This window comes from Thunnus albacares, chromosome 15, assembly GCF_914725855.1.
Source record: "Thunnus albacares chromosome 15, fThuAlb1.1, whole genome shotgun sequence".
In the NCBI taxonomy this organism is placed as follows: Eukaryota; Metazoa; Chordata; class Actinopteri; order Scombriformes; family Scombridae; genus Thunnus; species Thunnus albacares.
In genome coordinates this window covers 18,891,286-18,905,363 of record NC_058120.1, presented here as the reverse complement: position 1 = coordinate 18,905,363, position 14,078 = coordinate 18,891,286, and the positions used below count along the sequence as shown (strand labels likewise).

Sequence of the window (14,078 nt, the reverse complement as noted above, 5' to 3'; positions counted from 1 at the left end):
AATAAAGTTCAAGTACAGTACTTGAGTAAATTTATCTAGTTACTTTCCACCACTGTTGTGAGACACCAATGAACTGTTTACCTCACTTAAAGAAACAAAGGATCACTAAACTGAAGGAAGCTGCTTAAAAAAACTGTTGATATACTACACCATTCAATTACAGATGTCTGATAGTTATTTTAGATAGTTAATATCATTGTATTGAACTATGTGCCATTGTGACAGGTCTTAATGCTTCTAGTAAGGCCTTTTGTAAACATAAGAACAAGGCGCATAACATTAAACCTGGATGAAATGATTTTGTGGCTGCAACCAGTGAAGCTTTTAAACTCTGGTCAGACTCATGAAGGTGTAGACAGGGGTCATTGCCTGAACATAAAAAAAAAAAAAAACGTACCAATGCAAGATTTAAATATGCTCTTTGTTTTATTAAAAGAAACGAGAACAGAGTGAGAGCTGATTCACTTGCCAGGAAGCTGCAGAATAACCATTTAGTTGAAGTATAAATATTGATCTTTCTGGTAGCCAGGTCAGATGATATTTATGATGCCTTTATTATGGTAGATGATAACAAGGTTTGTGGTTTGGATCATATTACTGCAGAACACCTAAAGAATGCCAGTCACAGGCTCTGTCCTCTGCTTGCCATGAGTTTTGCTGGTCTCATAGTTCATGGTGTCCTTCCAGATTTTATCACCTCTGTATTGTTAGTGCCCGTCATTAAGGACAAGGCTAGTAAATTAAATAGCGTGGATAATTATAGATCTATTGTCCTTGCCAGTATTCTCTCAAAAGTGCTGGAAAGAATCCTGCTAACAAGGTTGGAAATGTTTGTTCTCACCACCAATAACCTGTTTGGCTTTAAAAGAAAACATGGCACTGATATGTATATTTATGCTTTAAAGGAAACAAATATCGAACCCAAAATTCCACTGTATTTATGTGTTTACATTGTTTATTGATGCATCCAAGGCCTTTGACAGAATTAATCATGAAGAATTATTTCTGGAATTGCTTACTAGAGGTGTTTCAAAGTATGTACTTAGTCTACTAGTCTTCTGGTTTGCCCATCAGACAATTCAATGGTTAAATGGGGGCAATGCTGTATCTGCCATGTTTTATGTAAATAATGGTGTTTGCAAAGGTGGAATTTTGTCTCCTATTTTGCTTAATGTGTATATAGACGACCTATTGAAACAATTGAATGGGTGTAACACAGGCTGTCTTGTTGGAATTATTAGTATTATCAATCATTAAATTTAAAGCCAAAAAGAGTAGTGTCATGATAGTCAGAAATAGAGATGATAGGAAAGTAGTCTCTCCTGTGTTTCACTTGTGCGATATTCCTCTCATCACATGCAAGGAAATAAAATACCTTGGCCATTTTCTCCCTAATGATTTGAATGATGACAGAGATATTTATCGACAGTGTTGTAAACTATATGCTCAGGCCAATATGTTGCTTCCCAGATTAGTATCTGATCTGTCAATGTAAAATGTTCATTATTTAGAGCTTTCTGCACACCTCTGTATACAGCTCATCTTTGGAGTTGCTACAGGAAAAGTAGTTTACAGAGGCTCACGGCGGTTTACAATGATGCTGTGAAGTTGCTGCTTCGGGTTCCCAGATGGCATAGTACCAGTCGACTGTTTGTGTTCTCCGGTGTTCCAACATGTGAGGCACTTCTAAGAAATCTGATGTACAATTTTATGTATTGTTTGGACGAGTCAGAGAACAGCATCATAGAGGCTTTAACCAGCCTTAAGAAGAAGAGCTGCTCTCGGTACTCATCCAGGCTCAGAAAACACTGGCGAGATAGCCTACATATGAACTGTTTTTTTAATTAAATGATGAATTGCTGTGGTTTTATCTTGTATGTCTTGTTTTTTTTTTCTTTTTATATGCTACGCTCTTGTGAGTCCAAGATAAAGTTTGAATCGAAATGAATTGAATGGTCTATTTACTTCCAGGGTGTCCTGAACCCTAGATCTCATCTGATAAAGTAACTGAACGGTTTCATTCAGGACGACTGGAACAGCGATAACAGCTGATGAGTCAAACCAGGAATAAGGAAAAGCATGTGGATGAGTAGACAATCACTGACTTTTACGGCTTAGACTTTTCTGCTTTTAAACAGGTCCATCTGAAACAACACCGAAGAGTACAACATCCACTGCCATGCCTGGAAGGAAGAAAGATTAATGAATGGATAGAGCGAAAGGAGAGCGAGACATATCTTGTATCCTGATCTATGTGTGGTCTATGCTCCTAATGTGGGCGTGAAGAAGAGAGGCAAAGTTCATTTGCCTTGTAAATGTGCTGGTCGGTGGATGAGAGGATTCTGAGAGATCTGACACACGCCGAGATCTCACAACACTTCATGAGTGCCAAGTAACCAACAAACTAAGGTTAAATATACAGTAGTAGATGTTGGAAAATTATTCTATGAAGCTGTGTGGGGTATTAAATTGTTGGCTGACAATGAATTATCAGAACCTTCTTATATAACACTAGAAAAATATTAAAAAGTCAAATTCCTGTGGTTCACACGCTTGAAGCAGAATAAAATAATCAATTGAAAAATAATTATTTAAATAATTAAATATTTGTGCACTGCAGTGTTTGCCTAATTTCACTGTCCAGATACTTCATTACATTTTCAATAAGTAATATTTGCAGATCTTTTAGGAAAACATCCAGGTTTGAGACTTTAATATCATACCTGGGTTCATGCACATACCTTGGTTTCTCAGGTAATAAACTGTGGGATAAGAGCTAATATGATAATAGCTCAGCTCATATCCATCTATGCATTAGTGGACCAGAGGTCACAGATGGTCTTTTGTTGTCTTTTAATTAAAAAAAAGAAAAGAAATTTTGTCGGCTATGGCCCCTTTCATGCGCTGAGTTCGCCTTTTGACATTATATTATCTATACAGCCACATATTCTGTCTGTCTGCTTGTCTGTCAGTCTGTCTGTTGCTAACTGAGCACACACACAAACACACACATGCACACCCACACACACACACACACACACACACACACACACACACACACACACACACACAGAGTGGAGCTGCTCACCCCTCTGGCAGGTCTGTGTCATCAGAGGCGGTTAAGGGAGGATGAGTGACAGGCTGGTTAGTGATTTGCATGGCTCCGGTGTTTAAAAGGGGCTGCAGGTGCATTCACACAGATGAATGGATTTCTCTCTAAGCACAGATGATCTGGGACTGTCTACTTCTACTTAGCCAGTTTAGCTTTTGATGATTTTGAAAAGATATTATTTGGAGTTGGATGATGATGTGAACATGCTCACTGGGATCCTTGTGTTGAGGAATACACAGTTGTCAGGTGTGTATTGTCATTTAAGATAGAGACAGAAGGAACATTATAGATAGAAAAACTTTGATATGGAGACCTTCGTACCAGCTGGCAACTAAACCAAACATGCTGTTGGTAATGTCATCGCTGATATTTGTGCAGCTCCTTCTCCTGGGGTTAAGGGTCATTGACACGACCACTGACACATGGAGACACTGTACAGGTATTGTACCATTTTATTTATTTATTTATTTATTTATTTATTACAGTCTATCACCTCAGCTCAGCTCAACACATCTGATGCGTTAATGTTAAAGTTAATGATTATTCAGTGGATGGTTTATGGTTTCATCTAAAACCTGGGAAACCCCTCCAGCTAAAATTCTTTTGGATAATTCCAACTGTCTGTGTCTGCTTATAGTACAGTGGGAGTGTTTGCGTGTGCAGTATAGCGTGCAATATTAACTTAAAGTAACATCCACAAACAAGTACAGACATTGGATGTGGTTAAAATTCCACAACAATTCTATACACATCAGTATATCAGGGCGAACAGGGTGCATGTCTATATGCTGTCTCGTCAATTTGGGAGTAATCCTCTTACATCATTCTCCCTTCCTGTCTTTCTAAATAACAACCCATCCTAAAATACGTATACCCTATAGCTCCACTGCCACCCAGGGCTAATTCTCACACACCAGGAGGCTGACAATTTATTAGTTTATAGCAGCGGTTCCCAACCTTTTTTACTTGTGTCCCCTTAAAACAAAGCCCTACTTGTGACCCCTTTCATTAGGTTTAATATGGTATTTATGAACCGAGGAGCAATTTTCCCTTCTCCAGTTGTTTGATTTAAATATTTTTTGTAGATATCTGGATAAAACTACTCAATATTTTACAGGAAAACAGCACTGAATATAGAAAAGTCTGAAAGTGAAACATGATTTGGTGCAACAGATTCTTTGCAACTTGTTTAATCATCTCAGGAAACCTGCGATTTATTTTGTGACTCCTTAATAAAATAAATCGCACTTCACTACTTTATAGAATAGAAATTTCTGCATAAATAGGCTTGAGTAGTAAACCAATCATCCTGACCTTTTTATTTGCTTATTGTCTGCAGATTTGCTCCCCCTGGATCTTCTGTCTTTTGTCCTCGAGAGGGACACCTCCAGACTCCTGCCAGGGGTGCACATGAAGCAGGCTGGAGGGGTGAGGGGTGTACATTTCTCAAGCCCTCATACTTCCATGAGCTTTCCCTCCTCCCAGCTGCTGGTGGACTGTGACGTCTTCCCAAAAGAATTCTCCATTGTTGTGACACTAAAAGTCACTCACATTGCACCCAAGGTGAGCATCCATCACGCCCTCATTTGTCCGGAACTGGATACCGGTGATGGAAGAAATTCTCAGATCCTTTACTCAACAAAAGTACCAATACCACAGTGTTAACTCTGTTACAAGTAAAAAGTCCTGCATTCAAATTATTACTTATGTAAAAGTACAGAAGTAACATCAACTAGATACAAGTATCAAAGGAAAAGTAATCATTATGCAGCGGAATGGCCCATGGCCATGGTGTCATATGATATCATTGTATTATTATTATGATTGCTGTATAAGCCACATTTTAATGTTAAATCTGGTTGAGATGAGGCTAAATTAAACTATTTTATACTACTTATTTACTGTAAAACAGTGCATTGTAGTTTATAAGCTCATTATAGGTTTATAGGTTTAATAGATCTAGTTAAGTAAAAAGTAGAATATTTGACTTTGAAATGTGGTTGAGTAGAAGTAAAAAATTATATTAAGTATAAATACTCAAAAGGTAAAGTACAAGTACCTAAAAACAATACTTAGTAACTAAGTAATGCACTATAGCAAAGGCACTTTGTTACTGCATTGTGTCTGAATGTTTTCTGCATTTGCCTTTCAGAAAAATGAATACATCTTTTCCTTGATGGGGCCAAAAAACGAAGAGAAAAGCGCTGTGGAGGAGCAGGAAGAAGAGGACAATAAAGGGAACATTTTGGAAAGCAGAAAAGAGAGGGGAGTCAGCAGAGAGAGTGAGAAGAAGCAAGTCAAGAATAATGAGGGAGGTGGACGGATCATCCTGGGACTAAGGTTCTCGAAAAACCGTGTACACTTCCTTTTCAAAGGTCACGGAGGGGTCGTAGAGCACTGGGTGTTTCGAGGCACTCTGGCTGATAACCAGTGGCACACTCTTGTCCTCAACGTTGGTAGTCAACATGTCAGGCTCACAGTGGACTGCAGATCACCACAGGAAATGTAAGTTTTTCTTCTTTTTTTTTTTTTGTGCTGTTCTATGTTTTTTGTTCACTGGGTGGTTACTATCTCCCACCATCCTCTCTTCCTGTTCCCTCTAAATTCCCTTCAGGCATAGTAGATCCTTCACCACAATACAACAGCGCTGCTTCAAATATGCTCACACCCTGCAGCCATTTCATAGTGTCCTGACAGTATGTGATAGATGGTTTTTGGTGGAAACTCCCTCTAGCTCCAAGAAGGGAGGAATATTAGCACCCATACAGAAGCTATATAATACAATTCCTGTCTCAGGTTTCCCTGTCTCAGTCCAAAACCAGAGGAATGGAGGAGTCTACTTTAATTACAGAGACTTTATGTTCATATACAGAAGCAACATTTACTCCGACTATTAGAAATAATTATGTCTTTTTATGGCAACCAGCGTTCCCTCCAGGCCTTTCCCCTCAGACCTCAACATTCAGGGATCCAGATTCCACATTGGAAGTCGGGGGAGATGGAAAGGCTTGTTTTCAGTAAGACTTATACTTCCTCATCACTAACTTTTTATGATAAATAAGCTGTATAGGTGATGTTTTTGTCTCTTAAACAGTCAAATCTTTTCCCTCTTATCTGCTGCCCTATGTATAGGGTCTGTTGCGACAATTGGTTCTGGTGCCAGGTTCAGATGCCACCCATCAGATCTGCCCCTCTTCCTACCCACAACTAGCAGCTCTCTCAGTACCACCATTTCTCTTAGATCTGCCTGTCATAGAGAGGGAAACTTCTTATGGTAACTTACACACTCATTTCACAAGGCATTTCATACATCACGATGCGAGACATTTGTTTACCTTTGCATGTCTGTCTGCTTCCCCACATATTTAAATGTCTGCTCATCTTTGTGTTCATGAATTGTCAGAAACAGAGGAGCGAGTGTCAGTGGGTTTGGAGCGGTCGTGCTCAGAGCTGCTACGAGGTCAACTGTGGTTCAATCCGCTCAAGAAAGGCCTCTACCTCTGTGACGGTACAGTGTGGACCACAGTGCTTGAGGGTGAGAACTGAACAGCAAACATCCATTCATAAGAAAGTTTCTGTTCTTATTTGTTTGAATTTGTTGTGTTGACAAACCTCCCACCTCTCAATCCACTCAGATCATAAACGGCTGGACTATGTGCTGGAACATCAGGTCCTCACCACCAGCTCAGAGACACATGATGTTGAGGTGCGCTTCTTTAAAAATGTATATTTATGTACAGATAGGCGACAAATTAAAGGAAAAACCTGAATAAATAAGTGGAGAAACATAATGAACAGATGCCTCCACACAGGTTCACTACATGGTACTATTAAGCAATTAACATCCAATCAAACTCTGTGGCATGTATAAAAATGCTGAGCCGGCCCAGTTTTGGCCAATTGAACGCCTATGGGAGATTTTAGACCAACATGTTGGACAGCACTCTCCACCATCATCATCAAAACACCAACTGAGGGAATATCTTTTGGAAGAATGGTGTTCATCCCTCTAGTAGAGTTCAGCGACTTGTAGAATCAATGCCAAGGTGCATTGAAGCTGTTCTGGTGGCACATGGTGGTCCAACACCTTACTAACACACTTTATGTTGGTTTTTCCTTTAATTTGTCACCTTTCTGTATATTTTTTGTTTCTGGGCTAGTACTGCACTTACTGTTAATGAAACAAAAAAACACAGAAGAAGACTGACTGGGTGTTTCCAACTTAGGGGTCAAGACACTCACAAGGGGTCATAGGATAGATCTATGGGATCACCAGATTATTATCAGAATGGGAAATTAGAAAAAAATTAAATTAGTCACACAAAATGATGTTTATTTTCCAGACTTGTCTTTCATTTTGGCTTTTTTTCTTGTGAAATACTGTATACTTATACTGTAAGAGGAAAATCATTTTTTGCTTGAATTGCTCACAACTCATATACATGCACCCTGTGGAAAAGGGTCACAAGCAAAAAAAGCACAGAGCCATTGATCTAGACAGAGTTGTCACTTACTGTTGTTTAGGAGAGAACGTGTATTTTGCTGCTCTACTTGTAGGAAGGAAGATGATACAACATGGCTGTCTACAAAGTTTATGAGCACTTTTTTTATAGTTTGTTTCATCTTCTCGTCAGGTGTTCCAGGTACCTGGCATGGGTGTGATGGCTGCTATGGCTCACCGGTCCACAACCTCTGGCTCTGCTGTGTATCATTGGACCAACACAGGTTTCCAACTCTACCAGAATATCAGCACCCAAGGAGCTCTGGCATGGAGACACTTCAACATTGGAAATAATGTATGATAAAAAAGGAAGATATGGGTTATGGAATAGATGCATGTATACTCCAAATCAAAGCTGTTTGTTTGCTTTATTTCTTCTTCAGGCTTTGATCACATGTTCCCTCTGTTTTGTTATTTTGATCTAGATCTTTCTGGTGGTGTCAAACTCTCCCACAAACAATCGTTTTATGACGGAGGCAGACCTCTCTGTGATTTACAAGTGGAGCAAAAGAAGAAAACAGTTTGTGCAGTTCCAGACCCTGAAGACCCACTGTGCACGGGACTGGGAGGCCTTTAACATCAATCGACAAACCTATCTCGCTGTGGCCAATCATAGAATAGGTGAAAACCCATCTATATTCACCAAGTGTTAACTTCTATGTCAATATAAAATATTAAATGACATACAAAATGGCTTACCATTCATGATTTGTCTGTTGCAGGCAATAATAATCACACTATAGATAGTGTGATATACAAGTGGAACAGGTTAACCAAGTCATTTGAGGTTCACCAGATGTTGCCAACCTCAGGGGCCTACGACTGGGAGTTCTTCACTGTTGGACCATATCATTTCCTGGTGGTGGCAAACGCTTTTGACGGAGTGACCACATCTGTAGACTCTGTCATCTACATTTGGCTCAATGGAAGCTTCCAGGTGTTCCAGACAATTAAGGTATGTGGTGAATGAAAAATGGCAAAAGCAATGCTTGACATATGCCTCAAAGAAAATTTCATATTACATCCATGGTCAAGCCGCAATATAGAGTAAAGTTTGGATAGGATTAGTCTTAATGGCACTTTAATGTAGAATTTTGCTTCCATCCATCTGTTCACCACCTGGACTTTGATTTCCTCTGATGAGATCTGTATCTTAGAGATGAGTTTGAAAAACAATCTCGTCTGTACACACAGAAGGAAGGGAATACAGACGGGGAGAGATAAAAGTGTAATGAAAGTGAGATGGGGAGCAAGGGACGGGCGTGTGCATGCATATAAGACAAGGGCCAAAAATAGAGCGTGTGGTTTGCTATGATTTGCTTGAGCGATAGCAGTGCTTTGACAAGTAACTGATAGTGCATCATATATTTGAATCTAGCCACATTTGAGGTGAGAGTGTTGACACATTGACAGTCACATGAGAAACCATTTGAGAGATTTGATGTGATTTAGGGGAACTCCACAGCTGGATGTGAGGATTCACAAGAACACCTTGGGGCTGGTGAAAATTAATCACCTGAAATAATCCAGAAATGATTGAAAATACACCATTTTGGCACTTACTTTTACATATATTAGTCTCTAAGTTGTTTATCTTTCTCATCTCTCCTTTCAAGCGAGTAAAGGTGGAAATTACAAGTCATTTCACTGATTAAAGACGTTGTATTCAATTCGGTTCAAAGGTTCGTTCTCACTTACCATGCAGCTCTTTCATTTTTTTCTAAGCTAAGTGATCTTTTCACTATTCATATGCACTTCAGTAGGTACATCAGAAAGCAAATACATCACTGTTTATATCATTGTGACCTTCAGGGCTGATTCTGACTGTCTTCAGTTCAGGAGTAAGTTCAGTATGTTGCCAGTTTAAGCTGTTATGTTCAGTTCACATACAAAACTAGGCCTATACAAGCACTGTTTACAAGGTTAAAGGTTCCCTGTGGAGTTTGTGACCTCTAGTAGTGCTATGGAGCAGTTTTTTTTTTTTATGAATGAGTCCCTGTTTTGTTTGTGTAATGCACACGCATTTGCACATGGGTGGTGTGATACAATCATTTCACACTATTCCACTGATCTGGCTGAAATGTCCCAAGAAACACAGTAAAGCACCAACAAACGCAGAGAAGAAGAAGACTGCAAGCCAGTAAACATGAATGTAATCAACGCAGAATTTAAAATACTTTTAAAACATCTGTTTTGCAAATGTTTATGAGGAAGGAAATGGATTCAACACATTTATAGATCACATGGGTACATACAATGAGTTTTGGTGAGTAACAGTAAACGTTAACATAACTTTTATTTGTTTACAAGAAAACTCTACGGGGCACCTTTAATGACTCAACAGCCAACTATTTGCAGCAGAGTTTTCACAGTGTTTCTTTCTTTGGCTTTTTGCAGTCTTTCAGTAAATTGTATATTGAGGACAACTTTGTTTTGTTTTTGAATTTCACTGGACATGGAGGTGAGTGTTTCATAGACATTCAGATCTGCAGAGCTGGCATTTCATCTCTTACAGTGGGGGCGACAGTATTGACACTAGCCAGACCAGGCACTGGGCTCTTAACCTCCTGAGAGACAGATATCTGACAAGACAATGAATTAACTGCAGTATGTGAAGACACTTAAATGCTCCTTTATATACTAAAATACTCCTTGGGTCATTTTAACTGGGGAACACAAGGCAAGACGGTTTCACCTCCACATGGGCAGAGACTTGAGTTACTGAGACTGAAATGCATTTTCACATCAGAACAAAGAATAATTACCACTATTAAACAAGTGACGACTCTGTCTCATTCTCTTCCTCTGTCTCACTCTGTCTCACAACACACACACCCACCAAAACACTTTCTTTCTCTCTCTTACTCCCTGATGGAGCTGAGATAAGACAGCTGCCAGATCCTTGCTGTAAATTATAGACTCATTCCTGGAGTGATTTCAAACTATATTTTCTATTTGCCTAAGTTCAAGTCTGAATTAATGCTAATTAGCTGTCCAACTACCCAGTAGCCCAGCTAGTATTACTCTGTTATAGAAATCGGGTTAGGGATCGATCAAGGAGATAGCATTTACAATTCAAAGTGCTGGTGTAGATCCAGTGAAATGCCACAGCAAATCTGAAGGAAAAGAGTTGAAACACTCTCAGTGCAGCACCCAGGCAACCTTGTCCCTATAGTGACGACATTGCTATGAAATTGTTTACTTTAGTGCTGTCTCTATGGCAACAATCATAAAACCAGGTCGACTCGACTAGGAAGAAGACAGCTGTCTGTCCCTCACTGTCTGCTTGTCTAAGGAGCATTGTCATATATGACACGTATATGAAAATTCCCTCACAACTCAGCAAATGTTTTCTTCTAAGATGGTCCAACTCTCATGTCTGTACGATATAAAATGAAAGAATTATCCATTAATAGATTTAATGCATTAGTTACCATGTGGCCACACTGCCATCTAATGACCATAGATAGTTTAGTTCTCTGTAATACTAAGTATAATTAGAGCTTATGTAAGACTGAATGTTATTATATTGTAATCAAATTAGTGTTGTCTAACTTCTGTGCATCTATTAGCAGCGTTGGGAATCATCTTGACAGTTAATTTGTCACGAATTTCATTCTGAATGATATGCTGAAATAAGAACTGCTTTTTAACCATATGTTTCCTGGATATTTTATATACTATTATATACATTTTTATGTTTAGAATCACTGTTGATTGACCATAGTGATGGATTGAAACCGTGTCTTTTTTCTTTTTATATTTTTGTACAGCAGTAAGTCTCGCGTTTTTGTAGTATTTTTGAAGTTTTGTTGCCCGACCAACAGAAGTGTTCTTAAGACTATGTGACGAGTTTAGTTCAGTAAAGTTAGTGTAACAGAAAAATTCTATTTGACATTCAGCCACAAAGCCTCATCTTTCTATGATACGAGTTGATATCGAATAAAACTAATTCCCTTAGAGCAGTTTTATTATTATTATTTTCCCTAGCGTCCCGCCTTTCTTTTGATAACTCTTAATCACATACTTCAGTTCACTATTGTCAACTAAGTGATCAGATTATCTTACCATTTAAAAGATTTTTTTTTTCTAATCTATTTGATTCTTTTCTTCCATTATGTACTCCTTGTTAATGCCTCATTTATTCAATTAGTGATAGACATTTAGTTATAAATAAATGTCTAATTTATAAAAATCTCATTTATTGGCTAGACATTGTCTGTGTGTGTTCTTAAAAGCAGAAGACAGAAGAGTTCACTGTAACAAAAAGAATCACAACTTCTGGTTATGAGACTGCTTAATTTTGTTTATTTATTTCCCTTCAATTGAAGGTTGGTCCCCAAATTTCCAGCAACTGCAAATTCTAAATCCTAAAAGCAGTCATATTGCTTCAATTGTTAACTTGGAGCTCTTATACAAAAAGCTACCGATTCAGTCAGTCATGATGATGAATCGGTTTAGTTGATTAAAAATGAGGATTTAGTGTTGAATATTTGTTTATACATGTCTTGAATACCTCACTGTACACACAAGCAAACCTAAAGGATGATTTTTCTCTTGCTGTCAATGTAGACATTCTGTGCCACAGACTGGGAAATGTTCCAGATCGGCAGCAGAGTCTTCCTGGTCGTTGCCAATGGACACAGACTTTATGGTAATGGGCCGAGTCGATATGCCATCAACTCCACTATCTACGAACTGGACATGAATGGACAACTGTTTGTCCGCTTCCAGGATATTGTCACCTACAGGTACAAGATGTGCAAACACCTCCGCACAGATTAGGAGAATACATCCTGTATAATAACCTTTGTCCAGCTATTTCACTCTTGTGTTATCACCACATACTTTTCTCTCTCTCTCTCTCTCTCTCTCTCTCTATCTCTCTCTCTCTCTCTCTCTCTCCAGTGCAGTGGACTGGGAGTTCTTCAGCCTCGGGGAGGAATATTTTCTGGTTGTCGCCAACTCCTTTAATGGAGAGTCGTACTCTCTCAACAGCATTCTCTACAGGTACTCAACTTGTCAACAACACCCCTCCGCAGAGTGAAATAGTTCATGCACCTTGATTGCCTATAACTTGGTGGTACTTGTCATGAAATCATCTCAGGGGCGTACAGTACACATACACTGTTTTAATGTAGATTTATTCCTGCTGTTAGAAAAGCTAGTAAAAACACACAAATCTTTTGACACATGAGCATCCACTAGGAACTAGGAAATGTCCCGCAGCTAATTTGGGCTCTCTGACTTCAGGAATTTACCAACTGATTTGATTTCTCTTATCTGTTTTTAGGTGGCAAGGATATGAAGGCTTTGTTCCTGTTCATTGGCTCCCAACTATCGGATGCAGTGACTGGGAGTTTTTCAGCTCTAAAGGAGAATCTTATCTGATCTACTCCAGTGCCAAAGCACCTCTCTCCAAAGTGTTCAAGCTGAAAATTTACTAGGCAAAACAGACTCTGCGTGTGGCTTTTTGTGCTGTATTTGTATGTGTGGATATGCGTGTCCCTCTTTGTGAGGGCATACAGTGTCCTTTTGTGTGTTTCTGTGTATGAAAGTGATTGCAATAATGTTTAAAATGTGTGAGTGTGTTTAAGTAAACCTGCCTTTAGAATACTATGCCTGTCCGCAATTTTAGGGTCAATCTTAGATTTCATAGTCAGGGCTGTAGCAACCATTGAGGACACTGAGCTCAGGTCCCCAGTATGGTCTCTGGGAATTTGGAGGTTTTAACAACCCAAAGAAGAGTTTACAATTTACAGTTATACAAAAATTATACATGGTGGGTTTTGAAGACTGATTTTGACCATTTTTAGGGTAAATATCTTTGAGAAGGCTTTGAGACTGTAACGTAGGGAGATCAAATTCACAGAAAATGTAATTTAACAGTTAATTGTATGAATACAATGAGCAAAAACTTGCAAAAATAATCAGAAAATGTAACCTTTTTTATGTGACTAGTCAAAATTTTCTTTGAATTTTGGCTGGGGAATTTAGACTTATGAGCTCAGTTTGTGTAAACTAGGCTATCAACTGATGTACCTCAATTTAACAAAAAAATATGTCTAAAGTTTTTATGACAATATGTGAATTTTTGTGTGCTTTGTCCAACAGAAATTAATACAATTTAAGACGGACACTGTGAGATTTCTATCTTTCTGTAAAAGCTTTCAATGTTGAAATAATATTTAACACTTTGTTTATTAACCGGAATGTGTGCTCTCTCAAAGTAAATCTGACTGATTGTTATGTTTTGCCGCTGATTGCATGGATTATGAATAAAAAGTAAATTATTGAAATTACAATAAAGTAGACTCAAGTTGTTTATATGCAAGTGTTGTTTATGCATTGGCCAACCCTCTACTACGCTCATTTAAAGCATGCACTGTATGGTGGCAACAAGGGTGACAGATATGCCCTGAAGGATCAAAAGTAAAGTTTTCATTCCAAGTCATTTTATAGTTA

At 38.6% G+C, this 14,078-nt stretch overlaps 1 protein-coding gene across 2 annotated transcripts; it reads left to right on the top strand.

The window, feature by feature from the left end:
• The first annotated feature begins 3,216 nt into the window (after nt 1-3,216).
• LOC122998505 (thrombospondin-type laminin G domain and EAR repeat-containing protein-like) lies at nt 3,217-13,866 on the top strand. 2 transcript variants are annotated; one of them, XM_044375434.1, is made up of 14 exons: nt 3,217-3,358; nt 3,491-3,551; nt 4,452-4,675; nt 5,265-5,617; nt 6,039-6,129; nt 6,245-6,386; nt 6,516-6,647; nt 6,748-6,818; nt 7,747-7,908; nt 8,039-8,234; nt 8,336-8,568; nt 12,186-12,364; nt 12,522-12,623; nt 12,907-13,866. In XM_044375434.1, exons 3-14 carry the CDS (start codon nt 4,523-4,525, stop codon nt 13,058-13,060), a joined length of 1,968 nt encoding a protein of 655 aa, XP_044231369.1. In that variant the 5' UTR covers nt 3,217-3,358; nt 3,491-3,551; nt 4,452-4,522; the 3' UTR covers nt 13,061-13,866. The 2 variants fall into 2 exon arrangements, with proteins under 2 accessions (XP_044231369.1, XP_044231368.1); XM_044375433.1 differs by having other exon boundaries at nt 3,217-3,551.
• The last annotated feature ends 212 nt before the right edge of the window (nt 13,867-14,078 follow it).

Bases quoted from the DNA above. Each gene is read 5' to 3' on its own strand.
- LOC122998505 (XM_044375433.1), top strand. From the start codon at position 3,455: ATGCTGTTGGTAATGTCATCGCTGATATTTGTGCAGCTCCTTCTCCTG. The intron at 4,676-5,264 runs GTGAGCATCCAT...TTTGCCTTTCAG, and splicing joins TCACTCACATTGCACCCAAG to AAAAATGAATACATCTTTTC. The intron at 6,648-6,747 runs GTGAGAACTGAA...CAATCCACTCAG, and splicing joins GTGGACCACAGTGCTTGAGG to ATCATAAACGGCTGGACTAT.